The sequence below is a fragment of the Dermochelys coriacea genome, chromosome 19 (genome assembly GCF_009764565.3).
Source record: "Dermochelys coriacea isolate rDerCor1 chromosome 19, rDerCor1.pri.v4, whole genome shotgun sequence".
Taxonomy (NCBI): domain Eukaryota; kingdom Metazoa; phylum Chordata; order Testudines; family Dermochelyidae; genus Dermochelys; species Dermochelys coriacea.
Window position 1 is genome coordinate 16,183,409 of NC_050086.2, and position 19,519 is coordinate 16,202,927.

Sequence of the window (19,519 nt, forward strand, 5' to 3'; positions counted from 1 at the left end):
AGTCAGTCATGCTAGGGGTTTTATGGGTTCACTTTTTGCCCCACAAAAATGCTAAAATTTAAATCCGCTTTCAATTCCTGTAACATTTCCCCTCCCCCCATGACTTAACCTCAAATGCTCTTTTTTCTTTATGCAGCTTGTCATATAACATATACACACTCCTCTCCAGGAGGCCTCTTCAATTGTTTAACCTGAACAAGACAGTACTTCCGCCTCCCATATTACACTAGAGGCTGTCACACTGTCTGGAGTGGCTCATGACTCTGAGTGTCTACCACAGGGCAGACACCCCAAATCAGTGGTGTTGTCAGGGTTCCCTCCCCACTCTGATCTCTGGGGTACAGATGTGGGGGCCCGCATGAATGACCCCCTAAACTTATATTCCACCAGCTTAGGTTAAAAACTTCCCCAAGGCACAAATTTCTTTCCTTGTCCTTGGACAGTATTGCTGCCACCACCAAGTGTTTTAAACAAACATGCAGGGAGGGACCACTTGGAGCCCTATTCCCTCCCCCCCAATATCCCCCCAAGCCCCTTCACCCCATTTCCTGGGGAGACTTGAGAATAATATACCAACCAAATAGGTTAACAAGGTGAGCACAGACCAGAGCCTTGGGTTTTTAGGACACTGAAAACCAATCAGGTTCTTAAAAGAAGAACTTTATTATAAAAAAAAAAAAAAGTAAAAGAAGCACCTCTGTAGAATCAGCATGGAAGGTAATTTTAGAGGCTAATAAAAAGATTTAAAACACAGAGGATTCCCCTCTAGGCTCAACTTCAAAGTTACAAAACAGGAATAAACCTCCCTCTAGGCATAGGGAAAATTCACAAGCTAAAACAAAAGAGAATCTAACACATTTCCTTGCTATTACTTACAATTTCTGTAATTTTAGATGTATCGTTTCAGAAGGAGCTGGATTACCTGCTTGGTCTCTTTCTTTGTCTCAAGAGGGAACACACAGAGAGCACAAACAAAATCTCCCTCCCCATCCCCAGATTTGAAAGTATCTTCTTTCCCCATTGATCCTTCTGGTCAGGTGCCAACTAGGTTAATGGAACTGATTAACCTCTTACCGGTAAAGGAGGGATTTTATGCTACCCTTAGCTGTATGTTTATGACAGGTGTGTTCTGGAATTAGATTTCACCAAGCCAGTAACAAATGTGATCTCCAGGATTATCATAACTGTCTTACCATGGAGTCACAGACAGTTCCCTTAGACTCTCCTGTCTATCTTGTCACCCATACAAAGTGGATTTAGTGATAAATGGTCACTTACCCAAAAAAACACATCAGGTTCAGGTTGCTTCCAGTCCCAAGAGACCAGTCATTTACCCCCAGATGAGTTGGTGCCCTGGATCTTACCCCAAAGAGCACGCCTGTAGCCAATCCTGTAATAAACTACCTAAAGGTTTATTAACTAGGAAAAAGGAATAGGAGAGTTATTTACAGGTTAAAACAAGCAAACATACCCAAACCAATGAGTTACCATCTAAATCCTAAGAGTGACAGAATTGTAGTGATCTGTCAATTGAAAGTGTCTTTCAGGGCAGGCCAAGGAATCAGACCCTGGAAATCTTTGGTTTCAGTTTAGAGCCTCTGGCCCTTTAGAGTTTAAACAGCCAAAAAGATGGAAAATTTTCCTGTGGCTTTGTTTTTATTTTCTTTATTCAGCTTCCAAGCTGACAGGAGGCGCTTCCTTGCAGGTAGCATTTCCCAGGTGCAATAGGGCCGTGAGCCAACCAATCATTCTCTATGGGCCGTTTGATATCGAGAGCCCTTCTGGGTGGGCAGGGTGATGATTCCGGAGCCTGAGTTCACAAGTTCAGGGCAAACATTTTTTTGAAGTTATAAACCAAAACGTATGTGTTTTCTTATAGCCTGGATCCAGATGTTACAAGGGAGATAAACACAGGCAGCAATTGACAAGCATTTCACAGAGTCTAAACACTGAATACATTCTTAGGAGACTAATGCCTACTTTGAGCAAAACTAACATACAGGTGACCTGCGCTGGTCTCCAGCTGCGAGGTTGTTAGTTCTTAGCCAATGCCTGCAGCCTGGGCAAGAGCTGGCATCCGGCATGCCAGCTTCACAGAGTCCTTTTCAGGTATCCAGGGTCTCAGTCCAGTATTCAGACTCCCTTCATGGCCCGAAGGAACCCCCTTGGCAGTGGAATGACAATGTAGCTGCTCTGCTGCCACTTCTTCAGCCTATGCTGAGTTAGCTAAGCCACCGCTCTGCACTCTGGCGCCAGTGGTGCTAGCAGCCTGGGAATCCAGAGCAGACACGGTCTGACTAGGTGAAAGTGGAATAGGTGCAGTAGAGGCAATATGGCCTGGTGGTTAGGGCACTGAACTGAGATTCGAGACCTGGGGTCTATCCCTGGCTCTGCCATGGCCTGCTGGCTGATTGTGGGCAAATCACTTGACAGCTCTGTGCCTCAGTTTCCCCATCTGTAAAATGGAGGTAACGATACTGACCTCTTTGTAAAGCACTTTAGGATCTACAGATGAGAAGAGCTAAGTAAGAGCTAGGGATAATTATCATTTATACAAGGCAAATTGCCATGCAGAAGCCTGTTATAGCTTGATCAGCCAGGGTGGTTGGAAGCAAACTGTAACAGAAAACTCTGAGGGAGCCCTGGTGTAGCAGGCTGGGAGTCCAGTGCTATTCACCTGTTCAGAGCAGAGCTGGACCATATGGTGGTGAAAACACTGACTGCTAGCCCACACTAGTATTTCCATCCTCATTGCTACCACTAGTGCTCTAAGGTACTCAGGGCCAGACTTTGACCTCATTCTGGTTTAACTCCTTTGATTGCAATTGAGTTATTGTAATATTTGATCAGTATGAGACCAGCATCAGGTCCATAGGCTACAGTGTACTAAAGGATGGTCTTGTGATTATGATACCAGCCAGGGACTGAGGAGTTCTAGGTTCAATTCCTGGCTCTATTACAGACTTGCTGTGTTAACCTGGAAATCAGCTTCTCTGAGAGGAGACTTGTGGGTGGATGCTCAGCTGGACATGAGCTTCCCGTGCGATGCTGTGGCCAGAAGGGCTAATGCAATCCTGGGATATGAGAACGGGAATCTGGAGTAGGAGTAGAGAGGTTATTTTATCTGAATTCAGGGCAGTCCTCAGGCCTGTGTGATGCAGGTCAGACTGACTGAGCATGGTTGTGCCTCTGGCCTTAGAATCTCTCAGCCTGGGCTCTGCCCATCCCACTGCTCGTCAGCCAAACCTCGTCTGCGGGTCTCACCGCCCTGCCCAACCTATACCTTCCCCTTTGTATAAGGCCCCTCACGATTAGGTTTGGGGCGACAGAGGGAAGCCCTCTCCTTTTAAGCAACCCGGTGCCATTTCTTCATGGGGGCAGGGACTGGGGAGTCCAGGTTCTAGTCCCGTGGCAGGAAGCAAATTGGCCATGGCACCCAGTACCATCTGTTTGCTCAATCTGACTCTTCCATTGCCAGGTGTCATGTCTGTGCGGCTCAGCTCCCTGCCTCCTGTGTGGCTGCTGCCCCTCCTCAAGGAACTCCACCATCTCCCGCCTCCTCTTCACCTTCTTTCTCTTCCTGGGCACGCTGGTATCCATTGTCATGATCGTACCCGGTGTGGAAGAACAGCTGCACAAGGTAAGCAGCATTTCCAATGTCCTGCCCTGCCTCACTGACGTGGGACCTCTGAGCAAAGCGTGAACTGCGGTTGTGGGGATCGGTGTCAGAAAACGTAAAGGGGAAAGAGGATTTAAATAATGAAGCCCTCTGACATGTTGAAGAAAGGAAAAATGATATTAATACTTAGCACTTAGTGTTCCCTTCCCACCACCCAGAGATCCTAATGTGCCTTATAAAGAGAGGGTGTTATTAGCTCTCCTTTCAGATGGGGAAAACTGAGGCACAGTGAGACAACGTGACCTATCACCCAGTTCTCACAACTTGCTGTCCATTGGGCCATGCTGCCTCAGTCCCGTTCTGGCATTGTAACTGGCTGAGTAACCAACGGGTTATGAAGACTGAATTAATAGATTAAGTCTAAACTATGCTAAACTAATTTGCGCTTTGTTACGCAGCTCTTAGAATGTCACCCCATAATTCCTGCGCGGAGCCCAAGAGCATGTGGTTAAATGAGGGGGTGTCTTTCAGGACCACAGCCAGTCTTCATTTAAAGATGCCCAGTGATGGAGGATCCACCACCTCCCCTAGGAAGATGTTGCAGGGATTGAAGTGTGCATTTTAACTCTTCCCCTCCCCCCCAACCATTGCTAGAAGTGGTCACTCCATATGAAGGCTGAGGCTCACTGGTGGGAAATGATACTCCTGCTGCTAGAGCTGTCTGCGTCTTGCGGACTGCACCCTTGCCAGCAGCACATTCACTGAGTGTTTTCCTCTGAAGAGGAACAGTTACATTTCTGGTGAGAACTTGGTGAATTCTCGTCAGTCCTTGTGTACAAGCTACAAAGAGACGTCGTGAAGCCAGTCAGACTCTGGCTACCAGCTCCCTTTGCCTAAACTTGTAGAGAATTAAAAGCCCCTGGTCCTGCAAATAACTCTGCCTTTGCACAGAACCCATAAAGGGTTTGCCAGCACAGAGCTGCTTGCAAGGCTGGGACCTATTTCCCCTGAAATCCCAGTTAAAAAGGAAAAATAATTACTTAGCACGGTGGAGTGACTAGGGTACTGGACTGGGATAAGGGAGGCACGGGTTCTATTTCTGGTTCTGCTGCTGGCCTGCTATGGACCTTGGCCAAGTCACCTCACCTCTGCTTCCACTCCCACCCCTTTGTTTTGCCTATTAGCTCAAGGGATGGACTGAGTCTTAGTCTGGGTTTGTCTACATGGGGAGTTATTCCAGAATAACTGTTCCTGATTAACTCAGTTCCAGAATTAGAATGCCTTATTCCAAATCAGCTGAATGCACTTATTTTTTGGAAGTTGGTTAAGCTAATTTGGAGGCACTCGTTCTGGAATGAGAGCATCCACACATGCAGTTGATCAGGAATCATTAATCCATTTCAGATTCACACCTTACTTTATTCTGGATTAATTTTCATGTGTAGACAAGTCCTCTGTATAAATTCAGTGCCTAGCGCAATGGCTGTGATCTTGGTGGAGTCTCTAGGCACGGCTCTGAGATAATGTTCTGAGGTGCTCACAGAAGTGTTTTCTCCCCATCTCTCCTTGTAACAGCTTCCTGGCTTTTGTGAAGGAGGCAGTTCAAATCTAGGCATCCAAGGTAGTGTCAACTGCAAATCCTTCCTGGGTCATAAGTCTGTGTACCGCATGTGCTTTGCAACGGCTATGTTCTTCTTCCTCTTCGCCTTGATAATGATCTGTGTGAGAAGCAGTAAGGACCCAAGAGCAGCAATTCAGAATGGGTAAGGCTACTGTGATTTATCTCACCTCCCTGATGTTAACAGGAAGTGCTTCACTTAAGTCACAATTATTGTAAAATGTTCTTGGCATGTTACTAACCAAGCCACTGATTGTTCACAATGAAGTAATTCAAAAAAATCTTGTCTACTTTATATTGCGGATGCTTTCTCATCTCCTTGGTGGGAATCTGCTGGTCAGTTTTCAAGACCAGAAAGGGATCCTCTGGTCTGACCTCCTGACTAATGCAGACCACAGAACCACACCAAAGATTTCCTGCAATGAAGGCAATTAGGATTCACCCCCTTTGTAGGGAAGGATATTGAGTCCAATAACTAGGCAGTGCCCTGGTTTTGTTTTCTGTTTCTCATGCTCTAGCCCAGGGGGGTCTCAGACTTTTGTACTGGTGACCCCTTTCACACAGCAAGCCTCTGAGTGCAACCCCCCTTTATATATTAAAAACACTTTTTTATATATTTAACACCATTATAAATGCTGGAGGCAAAGAAGGGTTTGGGGTGGAGGCTGACAGTTCGCGGACCCCCCCCCCCCCCCCCGTAATAACCTCGCAACCCCCTGAGGGGTCCTGACCCCCAGTTTGCTCTAGCCCAATTGCATTGTTTAGTTTGCAAACCCTGCAGGGGAACTGGTACAAAGGTAAATCTCAGAATGGTAGGTATGTAACATTTCTCTCAAAATAAACAAACACTCATATTTTGGCCCTGAATTCCCTGCAGCTCTCATGGTCAAAGCAGATGTTACTGCAGGGTAATAGCCTCCTGCTGCTAGATAAATACTCACAGGTTTCAGAGTAGCAGCCGTGTTAGTCTGTATTCGCAAAAAGAAAAGGAGTACTTGTGGCACCTTAGAGACTAACAAATTTATTAGAGCATAAGCTTTCGTGAGCTACAGCTCGCATCCGATGAAGTGAGCTGTAGCTCACGAAAGCTTATGCTCTAATAAATTTGTTAGTCTCTAAGGTGCTACAAGTACTCCTTTTCTTCTTAGATAAATACTGCAGTTCTTACTCATTTTAAAGCAGGCGTCACTGATCTATGACTGCTCTATTCCATAAAATGCTGACTGGAGCTTTAATTATTTTCGCTAGTGAATGTTGGTGCAAGAAAGGAACAGTTCTTCTGTCTAGCATTACTTAATAGCTGTATTCTGATTGGCTGCTGCATGTAAACATTCTGTTTTCCAAGCCAATCACGGAGCAGCTATCTACAAAAGCAGATTTTTTTTTTTTAAAGGTAACTATTTTCCTGACCAGAGAGAAGTGAGACTTATTTTTGTCTGGAAACAGGGCAGCAAGCCAACACCTGCCATAGATTCCATGCACTATAAATAGCACGAGTCAATTGCACTTCTGGTCGTTGGTTGAACTCCAAGTAGAAGTAAAGAGCATCAGTGGGCGTAGGACTCGGCCCAGATGGGCCTCACCAGCTTGCTTCCCTTCCTCGGTCTCAGGTGGCTTTTCTTAGCTCTTGTCTTCCCATCCAGTTTGGTTCTTCAAATTCCTGATTTGATTGGAATCACAGTGGGCGCTTTCTATATTCCCGATGGATTGTTCACGTCAGGTAAACACACGTACATGTATAAACACATCCATGCCTGTCCACGGGTTACATGCGACGTAGGCTGTGCCTTAATATAATTGTACAGTCAGTGTTTACAGGCTGCTCTTGCTGTTGGTCCTTGGAGTCTTGAACAATATCGGGACGTTCTCAGGCGAGGTTCCAGCCTCTCAAACCCACTTCCCTTGGTGGTCTGCTGGAGCCCAACTTTAGCTAGCTCAGGGCCTTGATGCAATGCTGGTTCACGCAGGTCTTATACCTGGGGTGTGGTGCGTGCCCTGGGGTGCCCATTGTAGGACAGATAAAGAGACAGTCATCTGAACTGAATGAGTTTTGTTTTTAATTGGATGGGAGCCTCCCAGATAATGACACCATAGATACAGAGGTTCTCAGGACAAATTATTTGGTGGCCTCAGAGTGCGGCCACCAACTCTTGCTGGTGGCCGCTCTCACACATTTTCCTAAAACACTCAATTAGCTTTAGGAAAAACAAATAAATACGCACATACAGGTCCAAATCATTGTAATTTATGTATTGCTAACTAGTAAGTCTGTTGTGAAAAGTGATATTAACAAACACAGAAGTATCACTTTTCACAGTGGACTTACTCAGCTCCGGCAAGCCTGGGGACAAATTAAACCCTTGATGCGGGTCAGGGGAGCCAGCAGGGGCTAGGGGCAACAGGGGTGGGGGAATGAGTAGCCAGGGGAGACAGACGCATAGACGCACTGTGCTTTGGAAAGTCTGGTTTCTGGCAGAACATTTACAGTCTTTTTTCCCCCTGATTTTTGGACTGTTAAGAAGTAATAAACTACTTGAGAGTTCTGCTGCTTAGTGCTCTCTGATGCAGGAAAGGGAAAATGTCAGAAGCAGGGCAGATAATTTGACTGGCCAATCACCATCATATTCTTCTCTTCCTCTCTGGGCTTGTTGATACATGGGACTTCTCCAGTTTAAAGGGGTGGGTTTAATTATACTGGTGCCACATTCTTATTTTGGTTTAAACCAGGCTTATTTCATTTAGTTTAATTTGAATAGGAACAGGTGTAAATTAAACTGGAATAATAGTGTCCGTACATGGATCTGTACCATGCAGGTTTGTGTGCAGACAAAAGCCTTCATCTCTGAGCACTAGTGAAGCGTAACTCATTGCATGCAAACGGTATCTCTGCTTCGCATGCAGCTCAGGGAATAGCTCTGTTAGCCATCAGCTCCAAAGCAACACAAGCCGCTGAAACGAAGCTGCTGTTTGCTCTCAGTCTGGTCAGAGTGTCATCATGCTCATTGGCACAAGAGGGCGAAAGTCACGAACATGGGGACTGTCTTTACCAAGTTGCCTAACTTTTGAGCACTGCTCATTTCCCCCAGCTGAGGGCAGTGGTGCATATACAAGTGGGACTGACTAGCTACAGAAGTGTGGTATTAACGCCTTATTAACTGCTCATGCACCTGGCCTTGCAGGGATAGGAAAGTTGCTGCTGGTTGGTGTGCACCCTGCAGAGCCAGGACAGGCCACAGAAGGGAAGTGACTCTCTCCTTGTGGCTGAGGCTGGTTTTAGGATAGCTTAGCTGACTAACAGCAAGAAATAACTTCTGACGCAAACCCAATACTGATGCTGCTGTAATCCAGTGGCTGTATTCTGTGTCTTAGCAACTGGTCCTTGTTTGTGTAAGGGCTTGTCTGCAAAGGGGACTTAATCCAGATAAGGTAGGGTGTGCATTTGTAGTACTAGAAATATTCTGCTATAGCTGCCTGAGTGGACACTCTGATTCTGGAATAGCTATTCTGGTCAGTTTCCCTGCGTAGACAAGACAGAAGAGTTAACAAGGTGGAACAACATGGTGTCTTGCAAGATGCATAGCAACTGTAAGCTGGTTGGTAAGTGTGTCCCTTTATACCTGCCCTTATGGCTGCATGTTCTTGGGCCGGCCCCCATCGCACTTTGCCCAAGGCATTCTGTTTTGCAGACACAGTTTTTGCCCCTGAAGTTGTTACCTAGAGCGCAGCTGCCTTCTGTGGTTGGAGGTAAATTTCCCAGCATCCATCCTCTACCGACAGAGCAGGGCTTTTATGGCTCCAGCAGAGTGAGATCTTGTTGCACGGTAAATTGACAAATCTGGCTCATCAGTCTGGTGCAGCAGTTTTCAGTGCTGGGAGAAAACCCTTCAAGGTGGGAGTGGGGACCAACTCTGTCCTGAGTATACTTTCCATGCCACGCTGCTGCTGTGTCTGTTACAGCATTGTCCTCTGGCCTTAGATTTGTCATGCACCCTTTCTGTTCATGCTTCGTATTATGGTTCTGTGTATAAAGCGTTCATTTATGTTTGAATCAATTGCAGATTGTCCAGGGGGTCACTAAGTTGCTTATAACCATTTACAACAGCTTCTAGTGCTGTGCTTATAACCCTTTGTAATACGCCGTCACTCCTGTCTGCAACATGCTATAACAGTGGTCCCCAACCTTTCTTGTGGGAATAGCATATTGCTATTCCCAGAAGACTGTGGCAGGCTCCAAACACCCCGCCGCCAAAATATCGCAGAGAAAAAAGCGGCAGCGGGAAGAAGCGCCACCGCTGAAATGCCACCGAGAAAGAGCAACGCTTCTCGGCGGCATTTCAGCAGCAGGGTGCTCTGTGGGCACATAAAAATGCCCCGAAGGGTACCATGGCGCCTGCGAGCACCGCGTTGGGGAACCCTGTGCTATAACATCTATTGACCCATTCTAAATGTGGAGCCTTCATGCAAAGTGTGGCCCAGTTTCCTAAGTAGTGGCCACGGATGGGAATAGTCAGAGTGCTGCTAGAGGAATGTGAAGTGGGGGAGGCACCAGGGGAGCTTTCCGGGCCACCATGAGATTGCACGTGCCCCTCCACAATGTGTGCGATCACTTCAGAGCCGACTGAGCAAGGAGACGCGTGGAGAACACAGCCAGAGCCCGTAGTGACCTTCCCCCAGGGCAGCTGTGCTACAGCTTCTGCTTTCAAGAAAGATGAATGGTTTTTACTCTTCCAGTAAACGTGAATTTGTTTGCCCATTATATTAGCTGGAGTTGTTTTCATTGTGAATCAGCAAGTGATGACATATGTGAGTATGATATAAATATAAAACCAAGCTCCTCCATTAGCTGGGGTGGGGACAGAACGTCCATTAGTCCCTCCATAGGAAATTATTTCCCATTTCTCTGCCAAAGCAAAATTCCCATTTGGGGAAAAAAATCTAACTAGCCCCGGCGCAGCCTCAGCCTTTGGGAGCAGACTGGGATGTAATAGCATCAATACTGTGTGTCTGATCACATGAGCACGCTGGCAGCAGAGCGACATAACAGGACTCTCCAGGACAAAAGGGTTCGTGTGTTTCCTGATCTGGTTCGTCCGTGCGGTTAGCGTGCTTGTGCTTGGCATAGCAGTCTTACGTGCTTGCAGTCTCACGACTGTGAGAGAAGAAAAGCAGAGAGCTGGGAGGGAACATCCAGCTGAAAATAGAGCCAGGAGCAGAGTAAGAAACCAACACAGCAAGGCTGTGAAAAAGAAGCAGGGAGGGAGAGAGCTCCATTAAATGGAATAATGCGGCATGGTGAGGGATCCTTCGGGTACCAGCCTGGCTGTCTGTTGCAGGTGAGAGGGGGTGGCTGTCTGCAGTGCGGTCTCAGGCGAGGTTAATTGATTGTTACAGTGACTCTGTCGCTGGGTTGTTTGATCTCAGACTGGCAGACCGGTCTATCTATTGCTGGGTGCTCTTTGAAGAGGCTGCGAAAGGTGGCATCCGGAGCATTGGATGGAGGCTCTTCAGCTGAGTTTTTACCACTCTCTACCGGAACAGCATAGAGAGGGAGAGCGAGCTGCTCTCTAGCTTGAGACATGTGGTGGTTTTTTGACTCTCCCTTGGTGGGTGGGTTAAGATTACAGGTCAACAGGTTCACAAACTCAAGCTAGTTCTTCAAATCCCAGAACAGCAGTGTGAGGCATTGCCCAGTCCTGCTGTTCCCCCAGGTTGGTCCCATCCTCTCCCAATCCTGCCACACCTCTTTGTTGGGCCCAGGTCTTAGGGCTTATTTGTTTCTGCTGATTAACCCAGGTCTTTACAGACATGTTAACCACCTCGCCCCAACACTCCCTGAATGCTTGTTCCAGGGCACAAGCTCTTGGGGCAGGGACTGTCTTTCTTTTCTGTTTATACAGTGCCTAGCACAGTCGCGCCCCTGCTCCGTGACTGGAGCCATAGGCTCCAGTGCAATACAAATAATAATAAGCTCTAAGCTGAGCCCTAGGAAACTCCATGAATGTTGGGGAGTGCCAAGCTAGCCTTGTTAGATTGTGTCATTACCCTGAATTAACTGGTAATGGGGTAACAACTGTTACGGTGGTTTATCTACACTAGGAGAAGTTGTGTCCTTGAATCAAAGTTAGCTAAATCTGGTTAAAATGGCAGTGATGACATGCCAAAAAGAAAAGGAGTACTTGTGGCACCTTAGAGACTAACAAATTTATTGAGCATAAGCTTTCGTGAGCTACAGCTCACTTCCGATGAAGTGAGCTGTAGCTCACGAAAGCTTATGCTCAAATAAATTTGTTAGTCTCTAAGGTGCCACAAGTACTCCTTTTCTTTTTGCGAATACAGACTAACACGGCTGCTACTCTGAAACCAGTGATGACATGGAAATTCTGCTTTTAACTCAGGTTAGCAGCATGAGTTCAGCTCCTGCCTCCCATGTAGGCTTTAACCTGTGCTACAAGCCAAGTGGCTGTGTCTTCACTGCTGTTTTAACCCCAGTTAAGAGCACACTTCTTTTGTATTTAGTCAAGGTCCCAGCATGAGCCAGCATGTGGAGTGGGGGCTGAGGGAGAAGAGAAGCTGGCCTAAAGACTTATGATGAAGTCTTGAGCACCCTTTTCTGCAATAGGAACCTTCCCTTGTATCCCAGAGGACGGACAATTGCCCATAAGGTCTCCTTGGAGCTGATCTCAGTAGGATGTACTGTGGAGTGCTTGCTCAGAAAGGATGCATCACTGTCCCCTCAGCAGCTCAGTGCTTGGGCAGAGAAGCTAGGAAGAAGTTTCGTTTATTGGCTTCATCCCCAGGAACTCATTGGTATTATAGAATCATAGCATATCAGGGTTGGAAGAGACCTCAGGAGGTCATCTAGTCCAACCCCCTGCTCAAAGCAGGACCAACCCCAACTAAACCATCCCAGCCAGGGCTTTGTCAAGCCGGGCCTTAAAAACCTCTAAGGATGGAGATTCCACCACCTACCTAGGTACCCATTATCAAAAACTTATAAAAATTCCCAGCATTAACTCCTTTCTCTCTTTCTCCCCACTCCAGTGTGGTTCTACTTCGGTGTGGTGGGGTCTTTCTTCTTCATCCTCATCCAGCTCATCCTTCTGATTGACTTTGCCCACTCCTGGAGTCAGATCTGGCTTCGTAATGCAAACGAAGGCAACGCCAAGGGCTGGTATGCAGGTCTGTACAGAGCGTATTTTGCTTGATCCACCCAAGTAGATTCCTGTCTCTTTGTGAAATGGGGAAGATAAGTTGATGGGGCCCCTTCAGTGTTAAAATTAAATCAGCTTGAAAGTTGGGTGAGACCCTGCTCCTGCCCGTTGTGGTGGCTTAAGGATCACGTTTCCCTGCTGGTAGCGTTTCTCTTCCCTACAGCTGTGAGACCGTGCAGGAAGACAGCGAAAGTCACTACACACAAGCTACAAAAACAGACTAACCCCTTTCTGTGAGTTCTAGGGATCTCAGCGGTAACTTGTGCCCATAGCAGGTCAAAACTTTACAGTGTGTGAAACCCATGCAGGGCATGTGACGTTTAGCTCCGGGCTGGGCCCAGCCAGGTTCTGCCCCCTGTACGAGCCCCCAGAGAGCACTGCACCTAGTTCCATCCTCTCTCCTCCCCAGCCCTCTTCATTGTCACCTTCCTCTTCTATGCGGTCTCCCTCACGGCCGTGGTGCTGCTGTACGTCTACTACACCAAGCCTGACGGCTGCACGGAGAACAAGGTGCTGATCAGCCTCAACCTGATCTTCTGCATCATCGCCTCTGTCGTGTCCATCCTGCCCAAGATCCAGGTGAGGGGGGAACCGGGCGGCTGTTGGAAGCCTGCCGGGGCACAGGCTGCTTCGCCCCCTGCAGCTCGCCCGCCATCTGGTGGCCGAGCAGGGAACAGCGGCTGAGCTGCATGCCTGGGTTAGACCCAACGGCAGGCCCAGTGCGCAATGGCGATGAGTTACTGATGCTGAAGTCGGTACAGCCCAGCCTCTGTGAAACCGTCTCTGCTGGACTGGCTGATGTGATGGACTCTTGAAAGCAGAGTTAATATTCAAGCAATGGTCTGCAGCAAGGCTGCTCAGATCTTGGCTCACGAGCTGCATGTGGCCATATAGAGCTTCTCAGCAGCTCCAGCAGGTTGTGCTGGGCTCCCTGCACGCTGCTTGTGTCTGTCCAGCAGAGTGCTGATCACAGGAGCACTGCCTGATATGGGCAGTGCAGAGTGACTGGGTCTGTAATACAGGGCCATGCTGTGGGATCCTCTCGTTCCTTGTAGCAGCCAGGAGAAGGGGAAGAGGCAAAGGGAACTTCTGCCACTCCTCCTGGCAGCCAGCTTGGTGAGATGGGGAAGGGTGGAGATGCTCTGAGGCTGTGCCATAAGCTGGCCTTGGTAGGTAGCACTGGTCCAGCCTTCCAGATTGCTGAGCCAAGGTCACCTGCTGCTTTTTGGTCCCTCTGGTTGCTCAGCACTGAGGACCCCTGGCTTGCGGTGTCATCAGGATTGGGAGGGGACATCTCTCAGGATTGTCTGATGCTTCTAATAACCCGGCACAAAATTAACCTGTGGAATTTGCTGCCACAAGACCTCATTGAGGCCAAGCGCCTAGCTCGATTAAAAACGGGGTTAGCCATGTCTATGAATGATGAGCATATCAACAGTTATACTACGTAGGGATATAAAACCTTCTGCTTCAGGGCATAGGCCAACAACTGACTGTTTGGGGTCAGGAAGAAACTTTTCCTTCGGGCCGGTTATCCCAGAACTGCTGCCGCAGGGTTCCTTCGCCTCTCTCTGAAGCATCTGGTGCTTTCAGTTCAGATTTGCTGGGCTTGAAATCAGTGGCTTGTCAGGGCCTGTCTGGGACAGGGGGCTAGTCCGGTTGCTCGGGGTCTGTTGGGCGGGGTCAGGCTAGCCCTAGCTGTGCTGGGGCATACTCAGCAGCAGTAATGGGAGGAAGATTTTTTTCCTTTCCCTCCAAATCCCCCACGAGTCTCTTGCTGGAGTTGCCCTGGGCTGGGCCGGTAGCGTGTGGTGCTTTGCCAGTGCCGGCAGTGATGCTGCCTGCTGGTCTGAGCCCTGTGGTTGGTTGTGCTGGGGACCGGGCCGACTTTGAATGACCCGCTCATCACCTTTGCAGGATGCTCAGCCTCACTCAGGCCTGCTGCAGGCCTCCATCATCACCCTCTACACCCTGTTCATCACCTGGTCAGCCCTGGCAAATGTACCAAGTAAGTGACGCTGGCGCTCGAGGGTTTGCAGCTGATGTCTCGAGGGTGAACCACATGAATCCTGCCTTAGCCTCTGGGGAGACCCTGCCCATGGAGCTTGGCATATCAGCTTCTCTGACGAGCAGGGGAAGGTAGCATTCGAAGGAGCGGATGCTGGCCAGCAGAGGCTGCAGGTAGCCTTGGATCAGCGTGGGATGGCACAACCCCATCCAGAAAGGCTAATGCAGGCAGTGTCTGTCTCCTAACCCCCCCTGACCAAGTCCTCTCCTTGCTCATTCCCCTCTCCCAATGACAATGTGACCTTTACTGTCTGGCGTCCAGTTGGCTTCATTGCCCCTCATGCACCCAGCTCCCCTCACTGGCGATTGTTACCTAGAACTGAAGCCAGCGAGTCCCAGGAGCTGTAACTGCTGCTTGGTGCTGACCCTTTCCAGCCCTGCAGTGGGTGAGTTGTAGCTATAGGCCCCACTGGCTGGGCATTGTGACACATGCCCAGATGCAGCCCAGTGGGTGCGAGGTGTGCACCAGCCCAGCACCCCGGCCAGTCCGGGGCTTGTGTGTGTTTTCCAGTGTGAAGTGGGTCTGAGCTTCGGTGGCCCGGGGGCGTGGGAGGGGGCAGTTCAGCATTGTTGGGCATTCACCTTCAGGTCTCTGTTGGAAAGCAGACCTGGAGGAAGGGACACTAAAATAAGCCCAGTGCAGTGCACACCGAATACCTTTGCAATTGGCTCTCACCTCGACCTTTGTTAGCAACCTCGGCAGGGCTCCCTGAGCTGGTCAGTGCATTGCTCCTGACCCTCTCTCCTCCCAGTAGGGGCCCTCCCGGGGGGGCTGGGTTCACTGGGATGGTGGGAGGAGGAGCAGGGAGATATTGCGCTGCCGGTTGTGCCTTGTCTCTGGCCCCCAGGGCCGCCAGCCCAGCACCTCCTGCCAGAGCCGCAGTGACCTGCTGGCCTGAGGGGTGGAAAGTGTCTTGCTGCTTACGCTGGCTTTTGAATTCCTTTTCAGACAAGTACTGTAACCCGACGCTCCTGGTGAGGAACAGCACGGCCGGCCTCGTGGCCGACGGGCAGGTGACTCAGTGGTGGGATGCCCCGAGCATTGTGGGATTGGTCATCTTCCTCCTGTGCACACTCTTCATCAGGTAAGGGCTGAGGCTGCTGCAGTCTCCTGCCATGGCCGATGGGGAGTGTCTGCCCGAGTCTCTGAGCCATGCGGGGAACCCCCTGGCTCCTCCTCCCCAGCGGTGCTCAGCGTCCTGTCCCCTGCCTGGAGCAGCCAGAGCAGGGGGCTCCGGAAGTCAGCGTGAGGCGTTTTAGCAGTGCTGGGCTAGGAGCTCCTGTGCAGCGTCCCCCCCACGCAGGGCTTTCTCCTGAGGGGCGTGCAGCCCGGGCTGGGCAGAGACGTCCCCTGAGCGAGATGTAACTGAGGGCAGAGCCTGGCCTGCGGTGGCATTTGACTAAGGTCGTGAGTGAGCCAGAGGGGTGGGCGAGGAGGGGAGGGGAGGGGAACTCACCCGCAGGCAGTATCCAAAGCCGGCAGGAGTATAGAGCTTCTGAGCCTCTCTGCAGTCGACTTAACTTCTCCCTGATGTCTCTGCTCTCAGCGTCCGCTCCTCAGATCACAGCCAGGTGAACAAGATGATGCTGACTGAGGAAAGCCCGGCCATGCTGAGCGGTGGGGACTCGGGCAGGGAAGATGGGGCACATCGGGCCTATGACAATGAGCAGGACGGAGTGGCCTACAACTACACCTTCTTCCACATCTGCCTCTTCCTGGCCTCCCTCTACATCATGATGACGCTCACAAACTGGTACAGGTAGGAGCTGCCACTGCCTCCCTCTGAATCCACACTGGGGTCCTGCTGCAAGTGCCAAGAGCCGGTGCTTCTGGCTGAGGGCTGCAGGGCAGAAAAGGGGGCCATGCCTGCATGGGATCAGTCTTGCTTGGCAGCACAGCATAGTGCCCCAGCAATGACTGGCTGTGCCGAGGCATTTCCACGGGGATTTGGGGTGGAGGGAGCAGTCAGTGGAGCCTCTGTGTGCCCAATCCATGCTCTGACTGTTCTCCCTCCCACTCATACAGGGCTAAGGAAGTATCAGACCCCTCATTACTGCTCACAGGAAAGGTTAGGCCTGCAGTGGGGTTATCCCTGAAGCACTTTAATCTCCTCATGTTCTTGGGTTGGTGGGTGAGGCACTGGGCTGGAAATCAGGGAACCTGGGTTCTATTCCCAGATCTGCGTCGCAAGAAAAATACTTCATTGCTCCGTGCCTCGGTTTCCCCATCAGTCAAACAGCGATTATGCCACTCTGTCACCTTTGATTTCAATGGCAGGGAAAGGCTCCCCCAGACGCAATCTGTGTTGTAAAAGTGCCACTGAGCCCCCATTGCAGATACTGAGGAGCACAGGGACAAACACTCCCATCTATTTAACCATAGCAAGAGATCTCTGAAGGCGAAATTCACGCCAGGCAGAGCCCTGTGAGGCTCCAGCAGGACTGGAGTGGTGCATAGGCCTTGCGCGGGTCCTCTGCCTCAGGAGAGTTTCACCCTGGCTGGCTCCAGAGCTGGTAATACGGCCCAAGGCTCCGTGCCTTTCCCCGGCCTGGCCGCTCCCCCCAGCAGGCCCATAGGACGAGAGGCAGAGGAATACTCGGCTTTCCCAGCTAATCAGCAGGCCCTAGCTGCCTGCAGCCTCCCAAGCGACTTTGTGGCTCTGCTCTGAACAGGCAGTTTCTGAGCTGTGCAGCTCGGCTCGCTGGGGGCATGCGGCCATGGCAGGCTTCCCCCCACCCTCCCCTTTTTGCTGCCACAATAGCAGGGTTGCCTTGGTAACCAGCGCGGAGTGGCAGCAGCAGCCGTGCAGGCTGGGTCCCCTTGGAGGTGTCCTCAGCTGAACTCGGCCAGACCTGCGAGCGAGCGGGGAGCTTGCAATGGAGCGTAACCTCTGGTGAGAGTCTGGAGATCATTGCCTGGTGGGGGCTCTGCAGGCTCCATTGTAAGTCAGGATGATCTGGCTGTTGGAGAACTTCACCTGGGGACTAACTGCCCCCTTTATCTGGGTCTGTCTGTCGCTGCCCCTGTCCTGCCCCTCCCTCTCTCCTTTGCTATTTATAAAGCACTAGTCACTTCTCCTGTCCCTGCTCTGGCAGCACAATACAGTGACTTTGCTGTCAGCTCCTCGCTGACAGTCTCCTGTCAATGCACACGTCAGAATGAGCTCCAGTTTGCTCCCCAGCAGCTGTGCAGGGTCCAGCATGCTCTCCCCTTAGCCGGACCCATGTCCAGCTCTCGCTGTCCATGGGGCAGCCTTGGTTCTGCAAGGGGAAGTGGGGGCAGGTGGTTTCAATTGGCAGGAACACAAGCTGGTGTGGAGTGACCCTTGTGCTCGCAGGGTAGCACCGGTTTAACTAAAGGTGAGAATTTAAACTGGTGCATGACTAGTTAATGGAATCCCCCACACTCATTGCCCCATGCATGAGTGACCCCTACAGTCAATGTATCCACTTGGGTACAGGACTTGAATTCCTTATTTCTCCCCCAGCTACAGAGCTGGGCACAGGGAGGGGAATGGGCAGGAGATACCAGTTGGAACTAGCCTACCTGGTATGTCGCAGTGACCCGATTTCACCTGACTGCAGGGGACTTGTGTTTGGTGTTTCAGGCCTGATGAAGGTTCCCAGACAATGACGAGTCCGTGGACTGCAGTCTGGGTGAAGATCTCTTCCAGCTGGGCTGGTCTCCTCCTCTATCTCTGGACCTTAGTGGCCCCCATCCTACTCCCTGGCCGAGAGTTCAGCTGAAAAGGACCTGCAGACAACCATGGTCCAAACCTGCTGGACAGCTCGGACTCTCCAAGCCAAGGAGCACTGTTGCCAAAGGCCGATCCCTGTCCCTATACCTGTATCTGTAGCTGGGTTTGGTTCTCATGGTGGGGAAAGCCCTAGGTATGGATGAACCCTGGACTCCTGTTTCTGCACAGAGACCAGTTCCTCGGAATTGTGCCTTTTTTTTTATTTTAAAAGGGAAAAAGTGCCAAGCAGGGAAAGTGCCTCGCTTGTGGGTGAAGTTGGAAGTGTCTGAGGAAGTAGGTTTATGGGTTGTTTTACTATTGTAGATCTCCAAGTTTGTCTGGTGTTTCAGCGTGGCCTCCATGCTGCTCTTTAGCAAGGAGGCAGTTGAATCACCTTTGAGAATTTTTGTTTTGAAGCAGATGCTTGTACAATGCATTCTTTGACTCGTGTTACCCAGGGAGCATTTTGTATAATTCTTGCAGAGCCTATTTTGGCATGTACCTGTCTATGGACCTGCAAAGATTTAAATAAATGGCCAGAATTCAGTATCAGTTGGCATTGGTTGAGTATCAGCCGTCCCTGTGTAATCTGCGATCGGCACAAGGGAATATTCTAACTTCATAAACCGGCTTTCAGTAGATCAAACCGTATCACTGTTACAAGTCTCCAGACACATGGCTGAGGAAGAGTTGCAGCCTTGGAAACATAGCGGAAACCTTTCACAAATTACACTGGATTTACACCATCCAATCGCATCAGCCTTTCTCCACACAGGCCTCTCCCATGAGCAGTCAATGCACTCGAAAACCCCTCCCTCCAAATCGTTATTCCCTGAAGCCCCAAGTCTAAACTGACAGCAATGGCCGCCACAGGGAATTCTGTGATGCTCACAAGAGATTGCCTTGGAGAACAAGAATGATATTTACAATATAGTTGTCATTCTGAAACCTCCTTGCCACAGTGCTCTCTACTGTTCATGTTACCCCTTATGTGCTTGGCCCTGCACAGGTTATACAAGGACAAAGTGGGGTGAAATGACATGCTGAAATCCATTCAATCTTTCCCCATTAGCGTTCTAGGATGAGATGCTTCAACAGAACTAGGAGCAGAAATGAAAACGGTTGGGCTGTGACTAAAAGAGTATTGCTTGCCTCTTCAAGCCCATGGCACTGTAAGGTCCTGATCCTGTAACTGGATCCATGTAGGAGCAGCCTATACCCTATGGTGCTCCAAAGGGAATTCATGTAGGTGCAAGGACCTTCCCTC

The 19,519-nt window shown here is 50.0% G+C and overlaps 1 protein-coding gene across 1 annotated transcript in view; it reads left to right on the forward strand.

Moving 5' to 3' along the window:
* SERINC2 (serine incorporator 2) overlaps nt 1-18,801 on the forward strand; it is a 30,876-nt gene extending 12,075 nt beyond the window's left edge. Inside the window, exons 2-11 of the mRNA XM_038377750.2 lie at nt 3,479-3,640; nt 5,195-5,382; nt 6,614-6,627; nt 6,892-6,957; nt 12,279-12,416; nt 12,858-13,027; nt 14,366-14,456; nt 15,465-15,600; nt 16,063-16,275; nt 18,124-18,801. Of these exons, the coding sequence (XP_038233678.1) occupies nt 3,479-3,640; nt 5,195-5,382; nt 6,614-6,627; nt 6,892-6,957; nt 12,279-12,416; nt 12,858-13,027; nt 14,366-14,456; nt 15,465-15,600; nt 16,063-16,275; nt 18,124-18,262 (1,317 nt within the window). The 3' untranslated portion in view covers nt 18,263-18,801. The remainder of the gene's footprint in view (nt 1-3,478; nt 3,641-5,194; nt 5,383-6,613; nt 6,628-6,891; nt 6,958-12,278; nt 12,417-12,857; nt 13,028-14,365; nt 14,457-15,464; nt 15,601-16,062; nt 16,276-18,123) is intronic.
* The last annotated feature ends 718 nt before the right edge of the window (nt 18,802-19,519 follow it).